The 21,500-nt window shown below is 46.0% G+C and overlaps 1 protein-coding gene across 2 annotated transcripts in view; it reads right to left on the minus strand.

Moving 5' to 3' along the window:
* Window positions 1-21,500, minus strand: part of Mphosph9 (M-phase phosphoprotein 9) — an 82,188-nt gene that overhangs the window by 49,989 nt on the left and 10,699 nt on the right. For both annotated transcript variants that reach the window (XM_021163261.2, XM_021163264.2), the window contains 7 exons: window positions 20,554-20,643; window positions 19,841-20,364; window positions 17,446-17,572; window positions 11,686-11,779; window positions 9,323-9,426; window positions 4,678-5,135; window positions 3,560-3,715 (listed from right to left, as the gene is read on the minus strand). In XM_021163261.2, the coding sequence (XP_021018920.1) occupies window positions 3,560-3,715; window positions 4,678-5,135; window positions 9,323-9,426; window positions 11,686-11,779; window positions 17,446-17,572; window positions 19,841-20,364; window positions 20,554-20,643 (1,553 nt within the window). The remainder of the gene's footprint in view (window positions 1-3,559; window positions 3,716-4,677; window positions 5,136-9,322; window positions 9,427-11,685; window positions 11,780-17,445; window positions 17,573-19,840; window positions 20,365-20,553; window positions 20,644-21,500) is intronic.

Here is a 21,500-nt window from a genome sequence, read left to right on the forward strand (position 1 = left end):
GTCGGCCCCCGCTGTCTCTGGTCAACTCCACTCGCTCAGTCCCTGCTTGCTCCGGCCCAAAGATTTATTTATTATTATACATAAGTCACTGTAGCTGACTTCAGACGCACCAGAAGAAGGTGTCAGATCTCATTATGGGTGGTTGTGAGCCACCATGTGGTTGCTGGGATTTGAACTCAGTCAGCTCTCTTACCTGCTGAGCCATCTTGCCAGCCTCTGTTTTTCACTTTTCTTTTTCCAACATTTATATATTTGCATTGGGTCGGGCTGGGAGGCTGCTGGGTACTGAACTTAGTACCTCACACGTGCTAGGCAAGCACTGTACCAAATGAGCTACATCTCCAGGATACAATTTCAGGGGGGTTCCCCCTTTTTTTCATTTACTTATTTATTCAATGGGGAATGGAGTAAATATATGCTGGTGTGTGTGTGTCTGTGTGTCTGTGTGTCTGTGTGTGTCTCTGTGTGTGTGCAGACAACTGGCAGGAGTCTCTTCTTTCCTTCCACCATGTAGTTTCCAGAGATCAAGCTCAGGTTGCCAGGCCTGGCATCAGGTACTGCTTGCTACCAGAGTTTGCTTTACAAGTCAAAAGCGATTCTGGAGCTGGATAGCCAAACAACAATGTGAACAGATTTCAGCCACCTAACTGCACACTTAAAACAGTGAATTCATTCTACATAATTTGATATTTAAATTTTATATTTTTAAAACAGAGAAGAACACTGTACAAAATGGCTTGGTGTTAACATGGAAAACTCTGCCTGGACATACACGTGTGCGTTACAGTTTCTGGGAGGAATGTAAAGAGCTGGGCTATTTGAAGCCAGGGCACAGAGTCCTTTCTGAGCTATTTCTAACTCAATGCTAATGCGCTGCTCTTTTTGTTGAACGTCTACATGTGTGAAGAAACTGGAGGGATTTCAGCTGTCATCTGCAGGATGGCCACCCCCCTCCTCTGAGAAAGGGTCTCTCTTTGGCCTGGGGCTCACCAACTAACTACTCTAGGGTGGCTGGCCTGTGAGCCCCCAGTGTCCTTTTGTCCCCACCCCCATCGCACAGGAATTACTAGTGCACCACCATGCTCAGCTCTTCTTTACACTGCACAGCCTCACACTTACAACGCAACCACTTGGCCAATTGAACCATCTCCCCAGCCCTGAAGTGCGAACCCTTTTTCAAGACTGCATTTTTATGCTTTTATTTTTTAACTAATCCTTTTGAGATTTATCTCATGTGCACAGGTATCTTCCTGTGTGGATGTCTGCACGCCACAGAGGTACTGCAGTGCCTGGGAGTGCACTGGATCTCCTGAGCCTGGAATTACAGACAGCTATCAGCTGCTATGAGAGTGTGGGAAGTTAGACCAGGGTTGTCTGAAAAAGCAGGCAATGCTCTTAACTATTGAGCCATCTAAAATAAGACTGATTTTATCTTTAATCATGTATATACATATGTGTGCCACATATGTGTGTGTATAGATATCACTAGAAGCCAGCGGCAGGAGATCCTCAGGAGCTAGAAGTATAGGCAGCTGTGTGCTGCCTCACAGGGGGGCTAGGATTGAACTTAGATCCTTCTGGAAGAGAAGTATATGCTCTTAACTGCTGCCCCTAAATTATTATTCTTTTTTTTAAGATTTATTTATTATTATATCTAAGTACACTGTAGCTGTCTTCAGACGCACTAAAAGAGGGCGTCAGATCTCATTATGGGTGGTTGTGAGCCACCATGTGGTTGCTGGGATTTGAACTCAGGACCTTCGGAAGAGCAGTTGTTGCTCTTAACCACTGAGCCATCTCTCCAGCCCTAAATTATGATTCTTATAAAGAAGAATTCTTCTGCAAATTATCAAAGACCAGGCTGGAGAGATGGCTCAGCAGGTAAGAGCACTGACTGCTCTTCTGAAGGTCCTGAGTTCAAATCCCAGCAACCACATGGTGGCTTACAACCACCCATAATGAGATCTGACGCCCTTTTCTGGTGTGTCTGAAGACAGCAACAGTGTACTTATTTATAATAACAAATAAATATTTGGGCCGAGTAAGCAGGGACTGAGTGAGCAGGGCCGACCGGAGCAAGCAGAGGTCCTAAAAATTCAATTCCCAACAACCAATGAAGGCTTACAACCATCTGTACAGCTACAGTGTCCTCACATACATTAAATAAATAAATAAATCTTTTAAAAAAATTATCAAAGACAGTCAACAAGGTCCACAAAACTCAGCCATCATCTGACTTGGTGTTTAATGATTAAACTGTATGAGGAATGGGTTAACAGTGATTGCATGCCAGGTCTATGTTAAACACTTTAAATTCAGCTTCACAATCTTTCTTTTACAATATCTGTGTGTGTGTGGTGTGTGTGTGTGTGTGTGTGTGTGTGTGTGATGGGGGGAAGGAAGGGAGGATAGAGGGGGAGAGGGAGGGAGGGGGTGAGTATAGGTATGCATAGTCCAGAAGAGGGTACCAGATTAAAATGGGGAAAGACAGTGCAGAGGTTCCTCCATCTTTTATTCTTGCTGAGGCTGTTTCCAGGTTTAATTAGAATTCGCCCTCCTTGATAGAAAGTTCCATGGAAAACTATCCAACTCTCTTCTAGGAATCAAAGGTCAGGATATGCTAGCTAACTTATCTTAGCCTTTATTAAAACTGCTTGCTGTGCGGATCCTCCTCCAGCTAACACTTATCTTTGCGTCTGTTAAAACTGCTGCTTCAAACTGCTTACTCTGCAGCAGCCTGGAGGAACTGCCTGGAGGAGGTCTCTGCCCTTAGAAGCCCATTGTTCTGGACACTCAAGGCCACAGCGAAGTAGGTCCATGAATGCTAGAGTGCTGTCCCAGTCAGCCTGACTTTCAATTGCCTACACACTGTGAGAGCTCCCCATAACATTATCCCCTGTTGGTCCATTCTCTTTCTCTTTCTTTCCATTCCTTTTCTTCTTCTATAAAGCTAGGGTTCAAACACAATGCCTCATGACACTAAGCCCAATAGTCTACCAATGAGCTACACATACACTCTCCGGCCCCAAAGTCCCAAACTTATTTTGTGTGCATGTCTGTGTGCATGTGTGTGTGCGCGCGCTCGCGTACGTATGCATGGAGTGTATACAGAGGTCAGAGGACAACGTAAAGCCAGTCCTCTCCCTCTACCATGTTGAGTCCCAGGGATCAAGCTCAGGTCACCAGCTTCGTGGGAAGCATGTCCCCTGTTTAGCCATCTCACCAGCCCACATTCCAGGATTCTTGCTTTTCCAAGAACTCCACAGTATTAACTACCCCACAAGGGATATTACTCTGCATCTGCTAGCTCCACTTGGTTCAGAGATTTATCCACATAGAAGGCATGGCTTTGTGTCGGCTATAAGGGAGAATTAATGAAGTTAAGTTCACATCTTTAAAAAGAATCACTCGCATCCTTAGATATCTCCTGGTCTACATGTCTCTGTGTTAAATTTTCAAATGCAAAGTATATACACTTCAAGTGTCTTCCACACAATGATAGGCTCTATGGCAGAAATCTACCCAAGATGGAGAAATATTAGCTCTCTGGGAGTCTCACCTGTCCACAAGAATTTCATTTTTCTTCTTCCACTCTTCAACGGCAGAGATGTCTTTGGCCTCTAGTTTCTGTTTCAGACTACTTATCTCCGACTCATAATAAGCACGAAGGTCGGCCACGTGTCGGGCATGCTTCTCCTTGAGGTTCTGCCTGATCCTGTCAGTAAGAAGGAAAGATGCTCTCAGGACCGTGCATCCTCTAGCCCTCATGAGTCAAGCCATGGGTTTCAGAGTCAACGGAAAGGGGTGGACCTGTGGCAGTTAATCTTCACTGTCAACTTGAGAGAAATCACCTAGGAGACACAGAGGTGTGTCTGTCGGGTGTGTTTTCAGAGAAGTTTAACTGACCTGCCCTGAATGTGGGGGCAGGGGAGGAGCACCAATCCATGGGAAGGGGTCCCAGACTAAATAAAAAGGACAAAGAGGATAAAGCACACTGAGCGCCAACTTTGTCTCTCTGTACTTCCTGACTGCAGGAACCCTGGGAGGGAGCAGCTGTCTCAGGCCCACCACCCAGCCACCAGGCCTTTTCACCATGATGGACAACTGTATACCCTCCAACTGTGAGCCATGGTAAACCCTTCCTCATTAAGACGTTACAGCCGGGCATCTGGTCACAGTGATGAGAAGAGCATTGGACACACACACCACAGTCATTCTCCTAGCCCGAGTACAGCCTGTTCCTCCATCCACCCCAGGAAACACAGCACATGTGCCATGTGTTCTAGACACAGAAGCACTCTGTTAGCTCCCACTTACTAGATGCCTTTGTCAGCACCTTTGTCTTTGATTTTGAAATAGGGCCTATCTGTGTAGCCCTGGCTGGCCTACAACTCAGAATATAGACCAGGCTGGCCAGGAACTCACAGAGATCCACCTGCCTCTGCCCCCCCCAAGTACTGGCATTATAGGCATGTGCCACCATACCCAGTCTTTGTCACTATCTTATCTTTCACTTCAACAAAGCTGTCAATAGTTAAAAAAAAAAAAAAAGACACATTAGTTCTATTTCTTTCATTAAGATTTTTATATTGCTGTGGTCCAATAGAAATCACTTTCACCATTCAATCAGACATCACAAGTCTAGTAACATTATAAACCAGTTGCTGAAATACATACTTAGACAACATCACAGGATCTTCCAGGGAAGCCAATGAAATGCATTCTGGGACACTGTTGGCTGTACCTGGAAGCTGGGACTGACTGACTGAGGCCACTGTGACAGTGTTCTCTTCGTCTACAGTTTTGACTGAGATATCGTTGCTAGTGATGGTGTAGCATGAAGGGATGGTGGAGCTGGTCCTACTTTCCCTTTGGAATGCATGGTTTTTCCAAGTGTCCACAGGTGATGCTCTCGTGGCTGAAGGATGCTTGGAGAACACAGACACCTGAGAAGGATTATGACTTGCTTGTGAAAACGAGTCAGTGTCAGAGTGACTAGACAGGCTTGGTTCCAGAACGGAGTCTGGGGAAAAGGATATTCTGTTGTCAAGAGCATGCAGAAAGCCATGGGGATGGATCCCTGCAACATGCTCCTTTGGCTTCATGCGTATGGTTCCTGGATCAAGAGTCAGGACCTAGAAGGAAGATTAACAAGCATCAAGTTGTGGCCTCGGTGCTCAGGCTGTCAGGAAAGTGGGGTTCAGCTCTCTAGGTCAGCTAAGGCTAAAGGACAGAAAAGCATCCTAGGACCACTCAGTAAATGAATGAGGATGGAAGCAGAGGTGAGGTCCTCTCCTAAGAAGCTGCTTGTTTTCTTGTTGTTCTCTAGAATAGGACAGTGACAGTCGCTTCATCCCATGACTAGCATTAAACTTAAAGACATATAAAACTTAAAAACAGTTTTTGTTAAATTTGAAACAAAAGCTAAGGTGGGGACTGTGGTGATAGCTCATTGGTTAGCAAAATGACTGCTGTTCCAATGAGTGCAATTCCCAAACACTGCATGATGGCTGATCGCCATCTATACTGAGATCTGGTGCCCTCTTCTGGCTTGCAAGCATACCTGCAGGCAGAACACTGTATACATAATAAAATCATTTTTTCTTTCTTTCTTTCTTTCTTTCTTTTTTTTTTTTTTTTTTTTTTTTTGGTTTTTCGAGACAGGGTTTATCTGTGTAGCCCTGGCTGTCCTGGAACTCACTCTGTACACCAGGCTGGCCTCAAACTCAGAAATCCTCCTGCCTCTCCCTCCCGAGTGCTGGGCTTAAAGGCATTCCCCACCACTGCCGGCTAATAATAAAATCTTTTAAGAAAGAAAGGAAAGAAGGAAGGAAGGAAGGAAGGAAGCAAGCAAGCAAGCAAGCAAGCAAGCTAGGGTGGTTGTGGTTCATGCCTTTAATCCCAGCACTCAGGAGGCCAAAGCTGGCAGATCTCTTGAATTTGAAACCAGCTCAATCTACGGAGTAATTTTCAGAACAGGCAGGGCTAAACAGAGAAACTCTGTCTTGAGAAAACCGAAAAGAAACAAACAAAATCATTTAATCAACAATGAAAAAATTCACTATCAATATCAACACCTTAAAAAAAACTGTGAAAGATTTTAACTAGACTGAGCATCTAACCTGTCAGATTAACATTGTCAGCTTTGAAGACCTTTCTTGTTATGTTTCCTCCAGAACAGAAATTTGCTTATCCTAATAGTAAAGAATAAGGGGATACTGGAACCCAGTCAGCAGTCCACAAATACCACCCTCGGGACCTGGGTCTGACTGTCCCTCAAAGGCTCAGATGACAAGAGCTGGTTCCCAGCTGATGACGTCATCAGGAAACACAGGAGCCCTGAGGAGGTGGGGCCTAGCAGAAGGAAGCAGGTCACTAGGAGCCTATCCTTGAAGGCTGGAGATAGCTTAGGGGTTATGTGCACTGGCTGCTCTTGTAGAGCCCTATTATGTGTGTGTGTGGGGGGGGGGTGCTTTTTTTTTTTTTTTTTTACTATGTGTATGGGTGTTTTGCCTACATTCTTTTTTTTTTTTTTTTTTTTTTTAAGATTTATTTATTTATTATATGTAAGTACACTGTAGCTGTCTTCAGACACTCCAGAAGAGGACGCCAGATCTCGTTACGGATGGTTGTTAGCCACCATGTGGTTGCTGGGACTTGAACTCTGGACCTTTGGAAGAGCAGTCGGGTGCTCTTACCCACTGAGCCATCTCACCAGCTTGCCTACATTCTTGGTGCCCCTATAGAGGCCACAGTACAACATCAGGTCACCAGGAAATGGAGTTAGACACAGTTGTAACCTGACATACAGGTGCTGGGAACTGTACCTGTGTCCTCAGGAAGAACAGCCAGTACTCTGAGCTATCTCTCCAGCCCAAACGACCCTATTTTTTTAAAATACCAAATTTTAGCTGAGCAATACCTATAACCCCAAAACAGGGAAAGCAGGGACAGGAAGATCAGGGTTCAAAGGTCATACTCAGCTACACACTGAGTGGCAGGCCACAGTAGGCTATATGAGACCCTGTCACAACAATAACCAAAACAGGCTGGCAAGATAGTTCGGTAGGCAAAAGCATTTGTCATTTTTGCAGAGGGCCTGGGTTAGTTTCCAGCACTCACAGAGCAGCTGACGACACCCATAACTCCACTTCCAGACACCTTTTCCTGGCCTACATAGGCTCCAGGACCCACCCACATGGCACAAATATAGGTGCAGTCTCTGTCTGTCTCTGTCTCTCTGTGTCTCTGTCTGTCTGTCTCTCTCTCTCTCACACACACACAGACACGCACACATTTAGAAAATCTTTACAATTTGTATAATATTTACATACTTATGTGTACATGTGTGTCCACTCACATGTGGCTCTCTCCTTCTACCATATAATAGGACCCAGAAACTGAATTCAGGTTATCAGGCTTGGTGGCAAGTGCCTTTACTCACTGAGCCACCTTCCCAACCCCCAAATATTTTAAATTTATGCCCTACTAAAGCCCACAAAGGCACCAGGGGTCTTTTTGTTAAGGGAATGGGTGTAGGGGGTGGTTCTGATGCTTTGATCCAAAATCTATATGTGAACGCTGAAGGTCTTGTTCCCCAGTTGGTTTTTTTTTTTTTTTTTTTTTTTTTGGTTTTTCGAGACAGGGTTTCTCTGTGTAGCCCTGGCTGTCCTGGCACTCACTTTGTAGACCAGGCTGGCCTCAAACTCAGAAATCCGCCTGCCTCTGCCTCCCGAGTGCTGGGATTAAAGGTGTGCGCCACCACGCCCGGTTCCCAGTTGGGTTTTAATCAATCAATAGAGATGCTAGTGGCCAATGGCTGGGTGGAAAAGATGGGACTTCCAGGTTCCTACAGGCAGGCTAGGAGATGCAGGAGGAGAAAAGGGAATTCGAGATGCTTTGGAGAGAGAGAGAGCCACTAGCCATGTGAGATCTTGGATGAAGTGGCCATTGGCTGCTTCCCTGACTGGGCCTGGAGTAGCAGGTGGGAGATTAGAAACACAACTAAACTGAGGGCAGATTCGGGTGCTGAGCAAGGAGGAAAGGGCAGGGCACACTGGCTGTAAATTACGTTACAAGTGCATCTAATGGGAATCTTAAAAGGACAGAAGTCACCATCAGATCTAGGAGAAAGGGAAAACAAGGAAGGAAACTGCCAATAACATAATACAGAAAGAGAGAGAGAGAGAGAGAGAAAGACGCAGAAGCATTTAACTTCTAAAACATTAGCTCAATTATGTCCTCTTAACCACAGAATTTTCTCATGTTATGACGGTCCCCAACCACAAAATTATTTCATTGCTACTTCATAACTGTAATGTTTCTACTGTTATGACTCATAATTTAAATATCTGCATGTTAGGCAATCTCTGTGAAAGGATCATTAAAGCTCCAAAAAGATTGAAGAAAAAAAACCAAAAACAAAACATTAGCTCAGTATTTTTACTTCGTTGGTTGGTTTTGTATAGTGTCTGTGTGTGTGTGTGTGTGTGTGTGTGTGTGTGTGTGTGTGTGTGTGTATGTATGTTCACATGCAAGTGCATGTTCACATGAAGGCCACAGGACAACCTCTTGCTCCAAACCCCTTTGTATTTGAGACGGACTCTGGAACAGACCGGCCTGGAACTTGCCGAGTAGTCTAGACTGATTGACTGCCTGCTGCAGCTCCTCAAAGCTGAGGGGAGAAGCGGTGTGTGTGTGTGGGGGGGGGGGGGGGGTGACGCCCTCTGTACAGACTCTGGAGAGTAAGCCTGGGTAATATGACTGCAAGACAAACACTGATCTGACTGAACTCTCCTCAGCCTGCATTTCTGTGTCTGTTTTGTTTTCTTGAGATAGGGTCTTCTTATGTAGCCCAAGCTGGTCTCCAACTCACAGTGATCCACCTGCCTCAACATAGTGCTAAGATTGAGGAAATGATGGTACCTCCACACCTAGCTGACTTCTATTTTGAAGTAACCTTATTCTGATTGTATAGGAGATGAGCTGAGGTATAATTTAAAAGGGAGCCTGAAGAGAGGCCCATTGGTCGTGCAAACTTTATATGCCACAGTACAGGGAAACGCCAGGGCCAAGAAGTGGGAGTGGGGGGGGGTAGTAGGGGAGTATGTGGGGGGACTTTTGGGATAGCATTGGAAATGTAAATGAGGAAAATACCTAATAAAAAAAATTAAAAAAAAAAAGAAAAGAAAGGGAGCCTGACTCTCAAACTAAGCTTCCGCCAGCATTTCAGAAGCAGAAACAATGCAGTCTATGGTGGCAAAGTTATCTATAATCATGACACACAGACACCCATGCATGCATGGGGTTCTTGCATCATTACCTGGCTCAGGGGCCTCTCTGCCGGGGGTGGTGCAAACGTCTTCTCCAGAGTTTCAGGCAAAGAGTGGTACAAGTCCTCCTCCTCCAGCTTCCAGTAAGTCAGCCCTGATGTGCACACACAGAGAACAGAGAGGAGTGAGGAAGGGCCCTAGACAGACAGTTCAGTCACGGCTCAGTGAGGGGGCTCAGTGGATTAAAGAGTCTTGCCACCAAGCCTGGCAATCTGAGTTCTATTCCTGAACTCACATGATGGAAGGAGAGAACTGACTCCCACAAGTTTTCCTCTGACCTCCACACACACTATGTTACGCCTTTGTTATCATTCCTCCAAATAGATAGATAAATAAATAAATAAATAAATAAATAAATGTGGTGAAACCTGTGTCAAAACTATAAACAACCAAAAAGAATTAGTAATAACTAAATATGTATTTTAAAGAGGATCTTACTTATAAATACAGATTTCCATAAAATCGACGTAAAAAGTTCAAATTCTCTATTCGATATGGGTATAGTGACAAACACCTATAATCCTAACACTTAGAATGCAGAGGCATGAGGGTCACCGGAAGTCTGAAGATAGCTTGGTCTACATAGTGAGTTCTAGGCCAGCCAGGACTACACAGTGAGGCTCACTCAAGAGAAAAGAAAAAATGCAGACAGATCCTCATAACCACCACCCTAGGCTGACCTCTAGCTTCAACAGCATGTGCAAACATGCATGATCTACATGGATGCGGACACACTCGAGCTCTCTTTCTCTCTCACACACACACACACACACGTAGGGCCAGGGCCTTGAGTTCCTGCACTACAGTTACACAAGGCAGGCATCCTGGCACACTGCTATAATCCCAGCACATAGAGAGGAAGCCTCAGAGGAGCAGGAGCTCAAGTCACCATCAGTTAAATAGCAACTAGCTTAACCTGGGCTACATGAAGCCATCCATTTGCTTGTTTGCTTGCTTGTTTGTGTGGGGTTCTTTTCAAAACAGGGTTCCCCAGCTATCCTGGAACTCGCTCTGTAGACCAGGCTGGTCTCCAACTAAGAGATCTACCTGCTTCTGCCTCTCGAGTGCTGGGATCAAAGGTGTGTGCCACCACGCCCACTGGGCTGCAGATTTGGTTGTTAAGGTAACTATCTAGCATCACTTGGTCCCTCCTAGAGCTGCATCTCTGTCCCAGTCACTGACTTTGTTATTTCAGGGAAGGTGCAGCGGGGAGGAACTATTTGCAGACAAGCAAGGCCTGTTTCGCTGAGAGAGTAACAGCTAGGAGAGTCTCCCATTGGAGAGAAGGTAGCTAAGGCGAAGTCTTCAAATGAGTCCCTGGCAGAAGTGAGCAGACTCTCAGCGCGAGGAGGAGGCAATCAGCTCTATCCTGCGGGGCCCTGTGCGACTCCGTAAAGATCCCGGCTGCTATTTTAAGGAAATGGAAACCATGGCAGAGCTTTGAGTAGAGGAGCCCCAAGTCCAGAAGGAGCACTCTGGCTACCAGGTTGCCCACAGACTCAAAGGTGAAGGTGGAATGGCAGCAGGGAGGCAGGTCAGAAGGTGGAAGACAGTGAGCGAGCACCATGGGGGCAGGAGCAGTGGGGATGGGAAGGTGGCTGAACCCACCGTTAAAGCAGCTAATTCAAACAGCTAAGTGCATGTGCCATATGGGAAACAGCACTAAGACTGGGCAGTCAGCACAAAAACAGTCAGCAGAATGACAGAACAGCTGAGCATGGCTTGCAGAGAGTCTGAACTTGCTGAATCCTTGTAGGGTAATGGAGAAAGGCTATGAAGGTTTCAGCAGGCAGCTCTCTGGAAGTGTTACGGATACACTGCTTCAACCTGTCCTCATAGAAGTTGGAACAAATTCACAGCAAACAGACGACAGGCAAATATTGCTTCTAGAGAAGCCAGATGCCGCACATACTTCTAATCACACAGTGGGAAATGCAAGTTGAGCTGGGAGTAAAATAAACTCTGTAAAGATCTAGGAGCTCATAGAGATGGCTCAGTGGTTAAGAGCACTTGCTGTTCTTCCAGAGGACCCAGTTTCAATTCCCAGCACCCACATGGTGGCTCACAACAGTAAGTCCAGTTCCAGAGGATCCAGTACCCCCTTCTGGCCTCCTAGGGTACCAGGCAGATATGGTGCACAGTTACATGTGTGAGCAAAATACTCATATACATAAATTAAAAGGAAAGTTATTTTTTTTCTTTTAAACTTAAATTCAGGCTATGTGCTGGCACAGGGAAGGCAGACACAGGAAAATCTCTGAGTTTGAGGCCAAACTGGTCTCCAGAATAAGTTCCAAGCCAGCCAGAACTACAATAGTGAGACCTGTCTCCAAAAATAACTGAAGTTCCATACCTGTTCCCGAATCAGACAACCAAGAACGTGGGCTTCCGGCCGGCTGACGGAGGTAAGAGGCACAAGGATGTGCAGCACCGGCAGCAAGGTCAGACTGAAAGAAACGAAAGAGGACAATTGGTGGACGGCTACACTCATCCGGTACTCATTGCTGAGCCAGGTGTTAATCCAGGTAGAGGCTGCAGCCCGGGTGTGAGGAGAGGCTCCATGGCTGCAAAAGTGCAATGCAGGGGACCGCCATCCCTGCATCATCTCTCTAAGGCTTTCTTGCTGTTTGTTTTGGTCACTGTGGAGCTAGAGGGTACTAAGAAGGAGAGAGAAAGCTGAGGGCGGGTGTTATGAGTTAAGAACCAAAATGTATTTACAGTTTGCTATCGATTTCCAGCAGGAATTTGATAAATCTGCAATTAGTTAGCCAGTTAAAAAAATGAACTAGTAATCTGTTTATGTCATCACAACTTGAGTAAATCAAATAACTCAAAACCACAAATCAGTAACATTAACTGCAAATAATGAATTACTTTTGGGTTCTCTGTAGACAGCATTAATCCCACGGTCTTGGGCACACTAGGTAACATGTTCCACCTAGCCCTCCTTCTTTTGTTCCTTTGAGACAGGGTCTTGCTATGTAGCCCAGGATGACCTAAACCCCATCACCTTCCTGCTCCCTGGATAACAGATTGCTCTCTGTGTGTGTTGGTGCTGGAGATCAAACCCAGGTGGGCTAGTCTACAAAAGCACTCTACCATAAGCTACATTCCCTAGCCCTTGGTTTGGGGTTTTGATTTTTTTGTTGTTGTTGTTTTGTTTTGTTTTTCGAGACAGGTTTCTCTGTGTAGCCCTGGCTATCCTAGAACTCACTCTGTAGACCAGGCTGGCCTTGAACTCAGAAATCCGCCTGCCTCTGCCTACCAAGTGCTAGGATTAAAGACGTGGGCCACCACCTCCCAGCTTGATTTTTTTTTTTTAAATCATCATCATTATGTGTATGGGTGTTTTGCCTGCATGTATGCCTGTGTACCACTTATGTACTTGGTACCCAAGGAAACCAGAAGATGGTGTCAGATCACCTGGATTTGAGATGATACAAATGATCGTGAGCCATCATATGGGTGTTGAGAATGGAACCCGGATCCTCTGGAAGATGCTTTTAACCACAGAGTCATCGCCCCAGGCCCTAGCCCTTCATTTTTTGAGACAGTCTTGCTACATAGCCCAGGCTGGTCCAGAGCGAACTCTGCAGTCTAAGCTGGCTTTGTATTGTGGATCACCCTGCTCTCTATTCCCTAAAAGCTAGGATCTCAAATGTATACCAGCAGGCTCTCAGCCTCTTGCTTCTCATATACAAATCCCAGCAAAGGCTAAAAGCACTTATTATCTATGTTGATTAAAAAACAAACCCAGGTGTTGAAGAGGCGCAGTGGGTGAGGGGTTAAGAGCCTAGGTACTTCTCTTGCACAGGATCCTGGTTCAGCGCGCAGCCCTCACTGACTCACACCAGAGGGCTCACAACCACCTGTAACTCCTCCAGTTTCAAGGACCCAACACCATCTTCTGACCTCTGTAGGGGCCTTCAGGTACAGGCACGCACGCACATGTGCACGAATAGAAAAAAAAACAAAGTCTTTTTAAAGAAACAAACCCTGTGAGTCACTATTCCTTACTCTATTTTCCGGGGATAGGTATAGGACAGTGGAACACTTGCTGCCAAAAGACCTCTGCCAAATTTCATGTTCACCACTACAGAGAAAAAGGAAATGTCTCAAACAGAGATGTATGACAGGGACATTTTCTTCTTTTCTTTTTTTTTTTTGGGGGGGGGGGGCGGTTCCAAGACAGGGTTTCTCTGTGTCAGCCCTGGCTGTCCTAGAACTTGCTCTATAGACCAGGCTGGCTTCAAACTCACAGAGACTCATGTGCCTGTGCCGGCCTGAGTTCTGGGATTAAAGGCATGCGCGACCACCACCGGCTCTCCTTGACTTCTGGGTACTCCTCATCTTCCCCGCCCCAGAAGGACTTTATTAGTGCTTTATCAGAAGGAATAAGCTACTCGCAAGTCTGCCGCAAGGGAACCGCGCCACCTCCTTCTGTAAAGGCACAAATTCCTAAGTCATCATCTGTTTCTTAGAACTCCTGACTCTTCCAACTGGGAAAGGGACTATCAGGGACCAAGTCAAGCACTCCCAAGTGAAATAGTTAGATCTCACCCTGCTGCTGAGATTCGAGCCTCGGGACGGGAGTATACACACCGTGCACGAGAATACTGCCTTACACAATGCTGGCTGTGAAAGGCCATCCACCGAAGAAAAGGCCACTTGAAAGTCAAAGCCCGCTTCAACAAAGCCTTCTAAACCTAGGTCCTCTTAGGCAAAGCTGTTGCCCTGGGCCCAGCTCAAGGACCTACTGATGAGAGTTGTCTAAAGACCGGAGTCCTTCAGCCCATGTAATGGAAACAAAGGGCCAAAGAAATAAAGAACAACTTGGCCCTGGAAACCGCTTGCTCCACACAATACACAAAGTCATGATCGACTTCAAAGTAGCTATTTCCAAGAATAAACCAGCGCTGTGCAAAAGGAAAAGCCCATCAGGGGACAATTCTGATAAGCAGTCCCTTCTGTGGAATGAAACTGAAGACACTAGGAACAGAGAGAAAAGCTCGGGAGAGTCTTTCCTGCTTCTGTGAACCCAGAATTCCACAACGAAGAAACACAATGGTCGCGCCATTCCTCTATCACCTGCCAATACCACCTCAAAATCCCTTAAAAGTTCAGTGACACACACATTAGAAATTTGATTTCCCCAAACGGTTTGATGCTAAATGTATCATTCATGAGGAAGAATAAGCCTTGCCTTGGTGGGGGTGGGGGTGGGGGTGAAGCCCCTCCTTCGGCTGCCCTGCTGGGCATAAACAGCAGTGGAGGGTGGAAGCTGCTGGCCTGATTCACAGCTGCCCCGATGAGATCAGTCAGGCAAAGGCTGCTGCTCCAGACGCGCCACCAATCCACCCAGGGACCTCTTAGAGGCCCTCACACCCCAATGTCCACGAATATAATGCCCCTCTGCAGGCAGCCCCACCCCAAGTAGCAGTCAGAACTCCTAGTGGAAGCAGACAGTCTAAGAACACTTTTTTTTTTTTTTTTTTTTGGTTTTTCGAGACAGGGTTTCTCTGTGTAGCCCTGGCTGTCCTGGAACTCACTTTGTAGATCAGGCTGGCCTTGAACTCAGAAATCCGCCTGCCTCTACCTCCCAAGTGCTGAAAGGCGTGCACCACCACGCCCGACTCTGAGAACACTTTGAAAGCACAGATGACTCCAACTTGCAGCAAAGTTTGTGAACCACAAGGCCAGAAGCAGAAAAGTCTTGGGGTAAAGGTGTGGCAGTAGACAGACACTCAGCATGTACCCACACAGAAAACGGGGGGTAGGCATGGTACGGGGCTCACGTACCCATGGAACCCTAGAACTCAGAAGGCAGAGGCAGCTTGATCTATGTAGGGAGACCCTGTCTCTGGGGTGAGGGGTGAGGGGTAAGACAGCATTTAAATATTAAGTTTTATAAAACAGAAGAAACTATTATATAGGAAGGAGAACACGTTCCCTTCATGCCAAACAACTACAAAGAAAATAGCAATTTTCTGCCCCAATCCATAATTAGTTTCAGACTATTGTCCCAAAAATGACAGCCCACTATTGATGGCAAAAGAGTTGGGAATAAGAGACCCACCCCCAGAGCGTGATGAGCCTTTCCAGACCACAACTGCAGCAAGCTCATCCCAGGACTTAACACACAGCACCCACCACAGGCTTGCTGGGACTTAACACACAGTACCCAGCACAGGCTTGCTAGGACTTAACACACAGTACCCACCACAGGCTTCTCGGGCTTCAGAAGTCTTCACCTCCTTCCTCTTCAACACCAACTGGGGTCCCATAAGTAGGAAGCTCACTTCTGTAATCTCCCTATCTGAGACACTGAGGCAGGAGGATTAGCATGAGTTCAAGGCCACCTGGACTATAGGGTGAGAGTCTACCTCAAAAAGGGGGTGGAGGGGGGAGGAAGGACACTCCTAAGAGCGAAAGAAGCAGTTTCTTTAAAGTCTGAGGGAAGCTGGGCATGGTGGTGAGTCCCTTTAAGCCCAGCACTCAAAAGCAGAGGCAGGTGGATCACTGTGAGTTCAAAGCCTACCTGGTATACCTAGTAAAAGTTCCAGCCAGCCAGGGATATAGAGAGAGACCCTGCCCCCTCCCTCCCCCCAAAAAAACCCTCAAAATGTTAAAAGGCTGGGGGGAAGAACAGGGAGAAGGCTGGGTGTGGAGGGGGTACATGTGCTCGCTGGTGGGGGATACAGGCACGCACTGGCTGCCTGACAGTCTGAGTTCAATCTCCTGAACCTGACTCTCATACACTGTCCACTGACCTCCACATGCGGGCTTAACACGCACACCCACATCAGAATAAAAAGCAGGGAAATAGATAAACGCAAACAAAGTTACAAGCTGAGGAACTCTTACAACCTTCTAATTCAGATTTTTCCCTAGGATAATGGACATGTTCAGCTTATACAAAGACCTGATTTTAGACCCTCCAAGTATGACCCTAAGAAGTGTGTTGCCCCATGACAGTGGAGGCCATGGCAGGAACACACACATACTGGAACTTTCTGTCCATGGCCCTTTAATGAACAGAGTTGCCGTGTTAGCAAGAGCTCCACACAGAGTGTAAACATTTATTCCTGCAAAGCATGGTGACATTCTACCCCAATCCCTGCTCTTCAGGGGGCTAAGAGACAAGAGGCAGAGGTAGCCAGGGCGATATGGCAAACTTAGTCCCAAGGCAAAAACTTAATCTATTATCTACAAACTTGGACATCAAATTATAAAATCATAATTATCCAAATTTTCATAATTTTAAGACAATTTTAAGATAATGTTGGCACACACAGTACTACTTGTTGCAACATAATAATAGTATATACTACCTGAAGGTATATGTTGTTGTGCTGTGACGCTGGGGAACAGACCCAGGGGCTCAGGTGCACATGTCAGACAAACACCCAACCCCTGAGCTGTGCTGTCAGTCGACGTGCTTTGATTTTCAGTGATCACTCTTTCTTTGATCACTTAATGTAAACATTTAACACAGAGAATAAACACTCTATAAATCTTTAAAATTATGCATACGTGTGTTTTCCTTCATGTATGCCTATGCATGTGGGTGCGGTCCCCTCAGAGGCCAGACTAGGGCATCAGATCCCTGCACCTGCAGTACAGACTGCCGTACTTGTCACTGGGTGCTGAGAATTGAACTCAGGCCCTCTGGAAGAGAAGCCCCCCATCTTACCCATCTCTCTTCATTTTTGTACAATTCTGTCCTGCATCAGCTCTCATTTCCAGCCTACTAAAGAGGCTGGATTTACAGCAAATGACAGTCAATCCTGAGACAAAAGAGAAGCTCAAGAAAGAACAGTTGCTCAGCAGCTAATAGGACCACCTATTCTTGTGGAGGATTGGGGCCTGGTTCCCAGCACCCAAATGGCAGCTTACAACCAGGGTAACTCCACAGGGTCCGATGCCCTCTTCTGGCCTCCAGCAGCACTGCATGCATACGGTACACATACATGCACGCAAGCAAATGCTCGTACACTCAAAATCAAGGAAGTCTTTTTTAAGAAAGTGTAAATACACAAACGAGCAAAAACGCAGCAATGTCAGTGTAACCAACAGGAGCCGAGGCATACCAGAAGAGCCCCCTGTCACCTACTGTGTCAGCTGGAGGCTTCCGGTTCAGCTCACTCCCTGGCTTAGGTCCTGAGCAGTCATCCTCTGTATGTGCCTGCTTTGGCTGGTTCTGCTTCAGCCTCTGTGCCCAGGATGTTACAGACTTACCACTTAAAAAGAGAAAAAAATAAAATTATTTCCTTCGAAGGCCACCCTTTATCTCGAGAGGTCAGCATACTACCTAGTGTTTCAGAGGGCAGGGCTTTGTCTTAATGCTAGTAAAAGAGGGCCGATGCGGTGATGCTCTCCGTGTGTGCGTTCCAGCACTCAGCAGATCTCTGCAGGTTTGAGGCCAGACTAGTCTATGCAGCATGTTGTGGGACAGCCAAGGCTATATAGAGACCCTGACTCAAAGCAATGAAACAAAAATGATGTTTTATTGGTTTTCCTAAATATCTTAAAAAAAAAAAAAAAAGATTTATTTTTCAGCAACCACATGGTGGCTCACAACCACCCATAATGAGATCTGACACCCTTTTCTGGTGCATTTGAAGACAGCTACAGTGTACTTATGTACAATAATAAATTTTTTAAAAATCTTAAAAAAAAATAAAGATATATTTTTATTGGAGCTGGAGAGATGGCCCAGCAGTTAAGCGCACTGCCTGATCTTCCAAAGGACCTGGGTTCAATTCCCAGGGCTCACATGGTGGCTCACAACCATCTGTAATGGGATCTGATGCCCTCTCTGGTGTGTCTGAAGACAGCTACAGTGTACTCACATACATAAAATAAATAAATAAATCTTTAAAAAAAAGAAAAAAGTGAAAGACTTTTATATATGAACATTTTGCCTACACATATGTCTGTGTACCACATGTATGTGTAGTGCCTGTAGAGGCTAGAAGAGAGTAGCAGTACCTTACACTTGGAGTCCTAGGCCATTGCCAGCCACTGTGTGGGTTCTGGGAACTGAACTCAGGTCCCCTGTAATGGCAGCGAGCTCTCTTAAACCCTCTCTCCAGCTGCAAATTTCTTTTCCTTATTATGTACCTCGTCTTTATTCTGTGTGCACACATGATGTCTGTGTGTCACAGTGCACACACAGAGGTCAGAGGACGACTCTGTAGAGTCAGTTCTCTCCTTCAGGTCATGGCAGCCTGCATGGCAAGCAAGCTCCGTTACCCAGGGACATCCCACTGGCCCTGAGTCTCTGAACTTTCCTTTTCTCTGTTTTCAGTTGTTGTTTTGTTTGGTGACAGGGTCTCTCTGTTATATAGCCATGGTTGTCCTGTACCTTGCTATATAAACCAGGCTGGCCTTGAATTCACAGAGATCAACCTGCCTCTATTGGGGTTAAAGGCATGCACTACCACGCCCAGCTCCTACAACACATTTCAGATGTGTCAAACTGAAAACTTAGGGTAAACAACAAAATTTCACAAAATGTGTTGTTTTTTGACTTGGGGGTATTTGGGTTTTTGTTTTTGTTTTTGAGATGGTCCTGGCTGTCCTGGAACTCACAATATAGACCAGGCTGACCTCCAGCTCATAGAGACCCGCCTGCCTCTGCCTTCCAAATACTGGGATTAAAAAAAAGCACCTGAGATAAGAGAGTTTTTTTTTTCTTTTTTGAGACAGAGTTTTTCTGTGTAGCTCTGGCTGTCCTGTACTAACACTGTGGAACTCCTAGAGATCCGCCTGCCTCTGCTTCTCCAGTGCTGGGATGAAAAGCGTACACCATCATATCCAGCTGTTGAGAGTCATTTTTAAAGGTTGATTTGTATCTTTATGTGTATGGGTATTTTGCCTGCATGATATATGACATATATATGTGTGTATCACATGTATACAGTGCCCAAAGGGACCAAGGGAAAGTGTTGGGTCAACTGGAACTGTGATTATACTTGTTAGCTGCCATGTAGATGCTGGGAACGTCTTTTAAAAAGGTCTTTTAAAAATGCAGCTGGAGTCCTATGAAGGCTGCACAGATGCTCCAGTGTAGGGGTATCAAGGGCGGGGAGGCAGAAGTAGGTGGGTGGGTGGAGGAACACCCTCATAGAAGCAAGGGGAGGGGGATAAAATAGGGGGTTTCCAAGAGGGGATAACACTTGAGATGTAAATAAATTTAAATAAATAAATAAATAAATAAGTAAATAAAATGCAGCTAGAGCTCTTAAATGCCGAGCCCTCTTTCCAGTCCCACACTGAGCAGTCTTAAAGCACTGCACATGGGAAGAGTCAGGGGTCATTAGTACACAGCGCTTGTTTATTTTCGTTCTCCGCATGTAACAAGGTAAGAGTCAGATTGTAATGGTAAACCTGATTTGTATCCAAATACATCTCATTCCACTGTGGACCAAATAAAAAGAACATTATTTATTACATTTTCAATGCCACCAATAAATGAGCAAAACCGAGCAGAGAAATCCACTTACCTATTTGCTTTCCCACTGTACACTTCAGAGATCTTGTTTTCACCAAGAAAATTTCGTTCAAATTCCCCAGGAAAAGTGGAGCTGTCTTCCTTTAGAGAGGCACAAAGCTCTTCAGGGGTCTGTGTGAAGAAGTTTATGGCTGCTGCGCCCCTTGCAGGGGCATGTGCCTGCACCACAGAGGCTGGGTGCTGCCCCTGGGAAGCTGCCTCTGACTCTAAGGGCTCAGTGGGCTCCTTAGCCTTGTGGGTGTTCATGTCCAGGATGCAGAAGGTGCCGTAGCCACTGCTCACTGAGCTGCTGTCGGCATGGCAGTCTGGGTGGGATGTGGATGATGCTGGCTGTGTCTCGGGTTCCTTGGACACTGGGTAACTGACAACAGACTCATTTCTCTCACTGTTTTCAGAAAAGAAGCCCATTTGGGTTTCTGCAGACACCTGCTCACTCACAGAGCTGCTGCTACACGAAGGCCAGGACGGATGGCTGAGCTGCAGTTTCACTAACTTCCGGATCTCCTCCTGTATTCGCTGAGAACAAAGAGGGTAAAGAAAAGTAAATTACATATTGTATTTTCAGTGTTAAGAAAAGGCCATGCCTCAAAATACACTACTACTCTAAGTGTGATATCTTCATAAGCAAAATTAATACACTGTTTTGACGGCAAATCTCACAAATAAAGGCATCCCACGGTCGGTCGGTCGGTCAGGGCAACTCACCCGGATCTGCCTATGGAACTGCTCCTGCTGGGCGACAATCTGCTCCTGGCAGTGCTGCTCAACCACACTGAAGAGCTGCAACCACCTGGCCTGAGAAATTGTAAAGAATCTTCACTGAACGTAATTCAACCTAAGACGTCGCAAGAAAAACGCTCGTGCCGGGCGTGGTGGCGCACGCCTTTAATCCCAGCACTCGGGAGGCAGAGGCAGGCGGATTTCTGAGTTCGAGGCCAGCCTGGTCTACAAAGTGAGTTCCAGGACAGCCAGGGCTATACAGAGAAACCCTGTCTCGAAAAAAAAAAAAAGAAAAGAAAAACGCTCGAGTGAGAAGCGCTTTGTAGCCCAGGCTGGCCTGAAACCCACTGCAACCCAGGCTGGGCTCAAACTCAAAGCAATCCTCCTTCCTTAGCCCCCCCCCCCCAATTCTGGGATTACAGGTACCAAGCCTAGCAAAACCACTTTTTTTTAAATACAAAATTTATAGGCCAATTTATATATTTAGTGCAATACTATTAAATGTAGGGATAAAAGAATCTTTTTAAATGTAACCTGCCATCTGGGTAAATCTGCCTTATTTTTCAAACGGGACTTTAAGTTGTCTTCTGTTGTTGCCTGGTACTGTGGAGGCTAGAAGATCCCCTAGAACTGGAGTTTCAGCTAATGAGCTGCCATGTAGGTGCTATGAATGGGCCATTGGTCCTCTGGAAAGTAGCCTGTGCTCTTAGCCGACGAACCGCCTTTCCAGCTCTGTTCTTATATACTTTTTATAATTTATTATGCACGCATGCACACACTCAAATGTGCCAAGCACAAGGGAATATGCCAAGGTAAACATGTGGGAGTCAGAGGTCATCTTGTAGAAGGTGGTTCTTTCCTTCCAATGCAGTGCCCAGGGGGTGAACTCAGGTCATCAGGCCTGGAGTCAAGCATCCTTACCTGCTGAGCCA

This window comes from Mus caroli, unplaced genomic scaffold (genome assembly GCF_978045245.1).
Source record: "Mus caroli unplaced genomic scaffold, Mus_caroli_1 scaffold_4, whole genome shotgun sequence".
NCBI classification, from domain to species: Eukaryota; Metazoa; Chordata; class Mammalia; order Rodentia; family Muridae; genus Mus; species Mus caroli.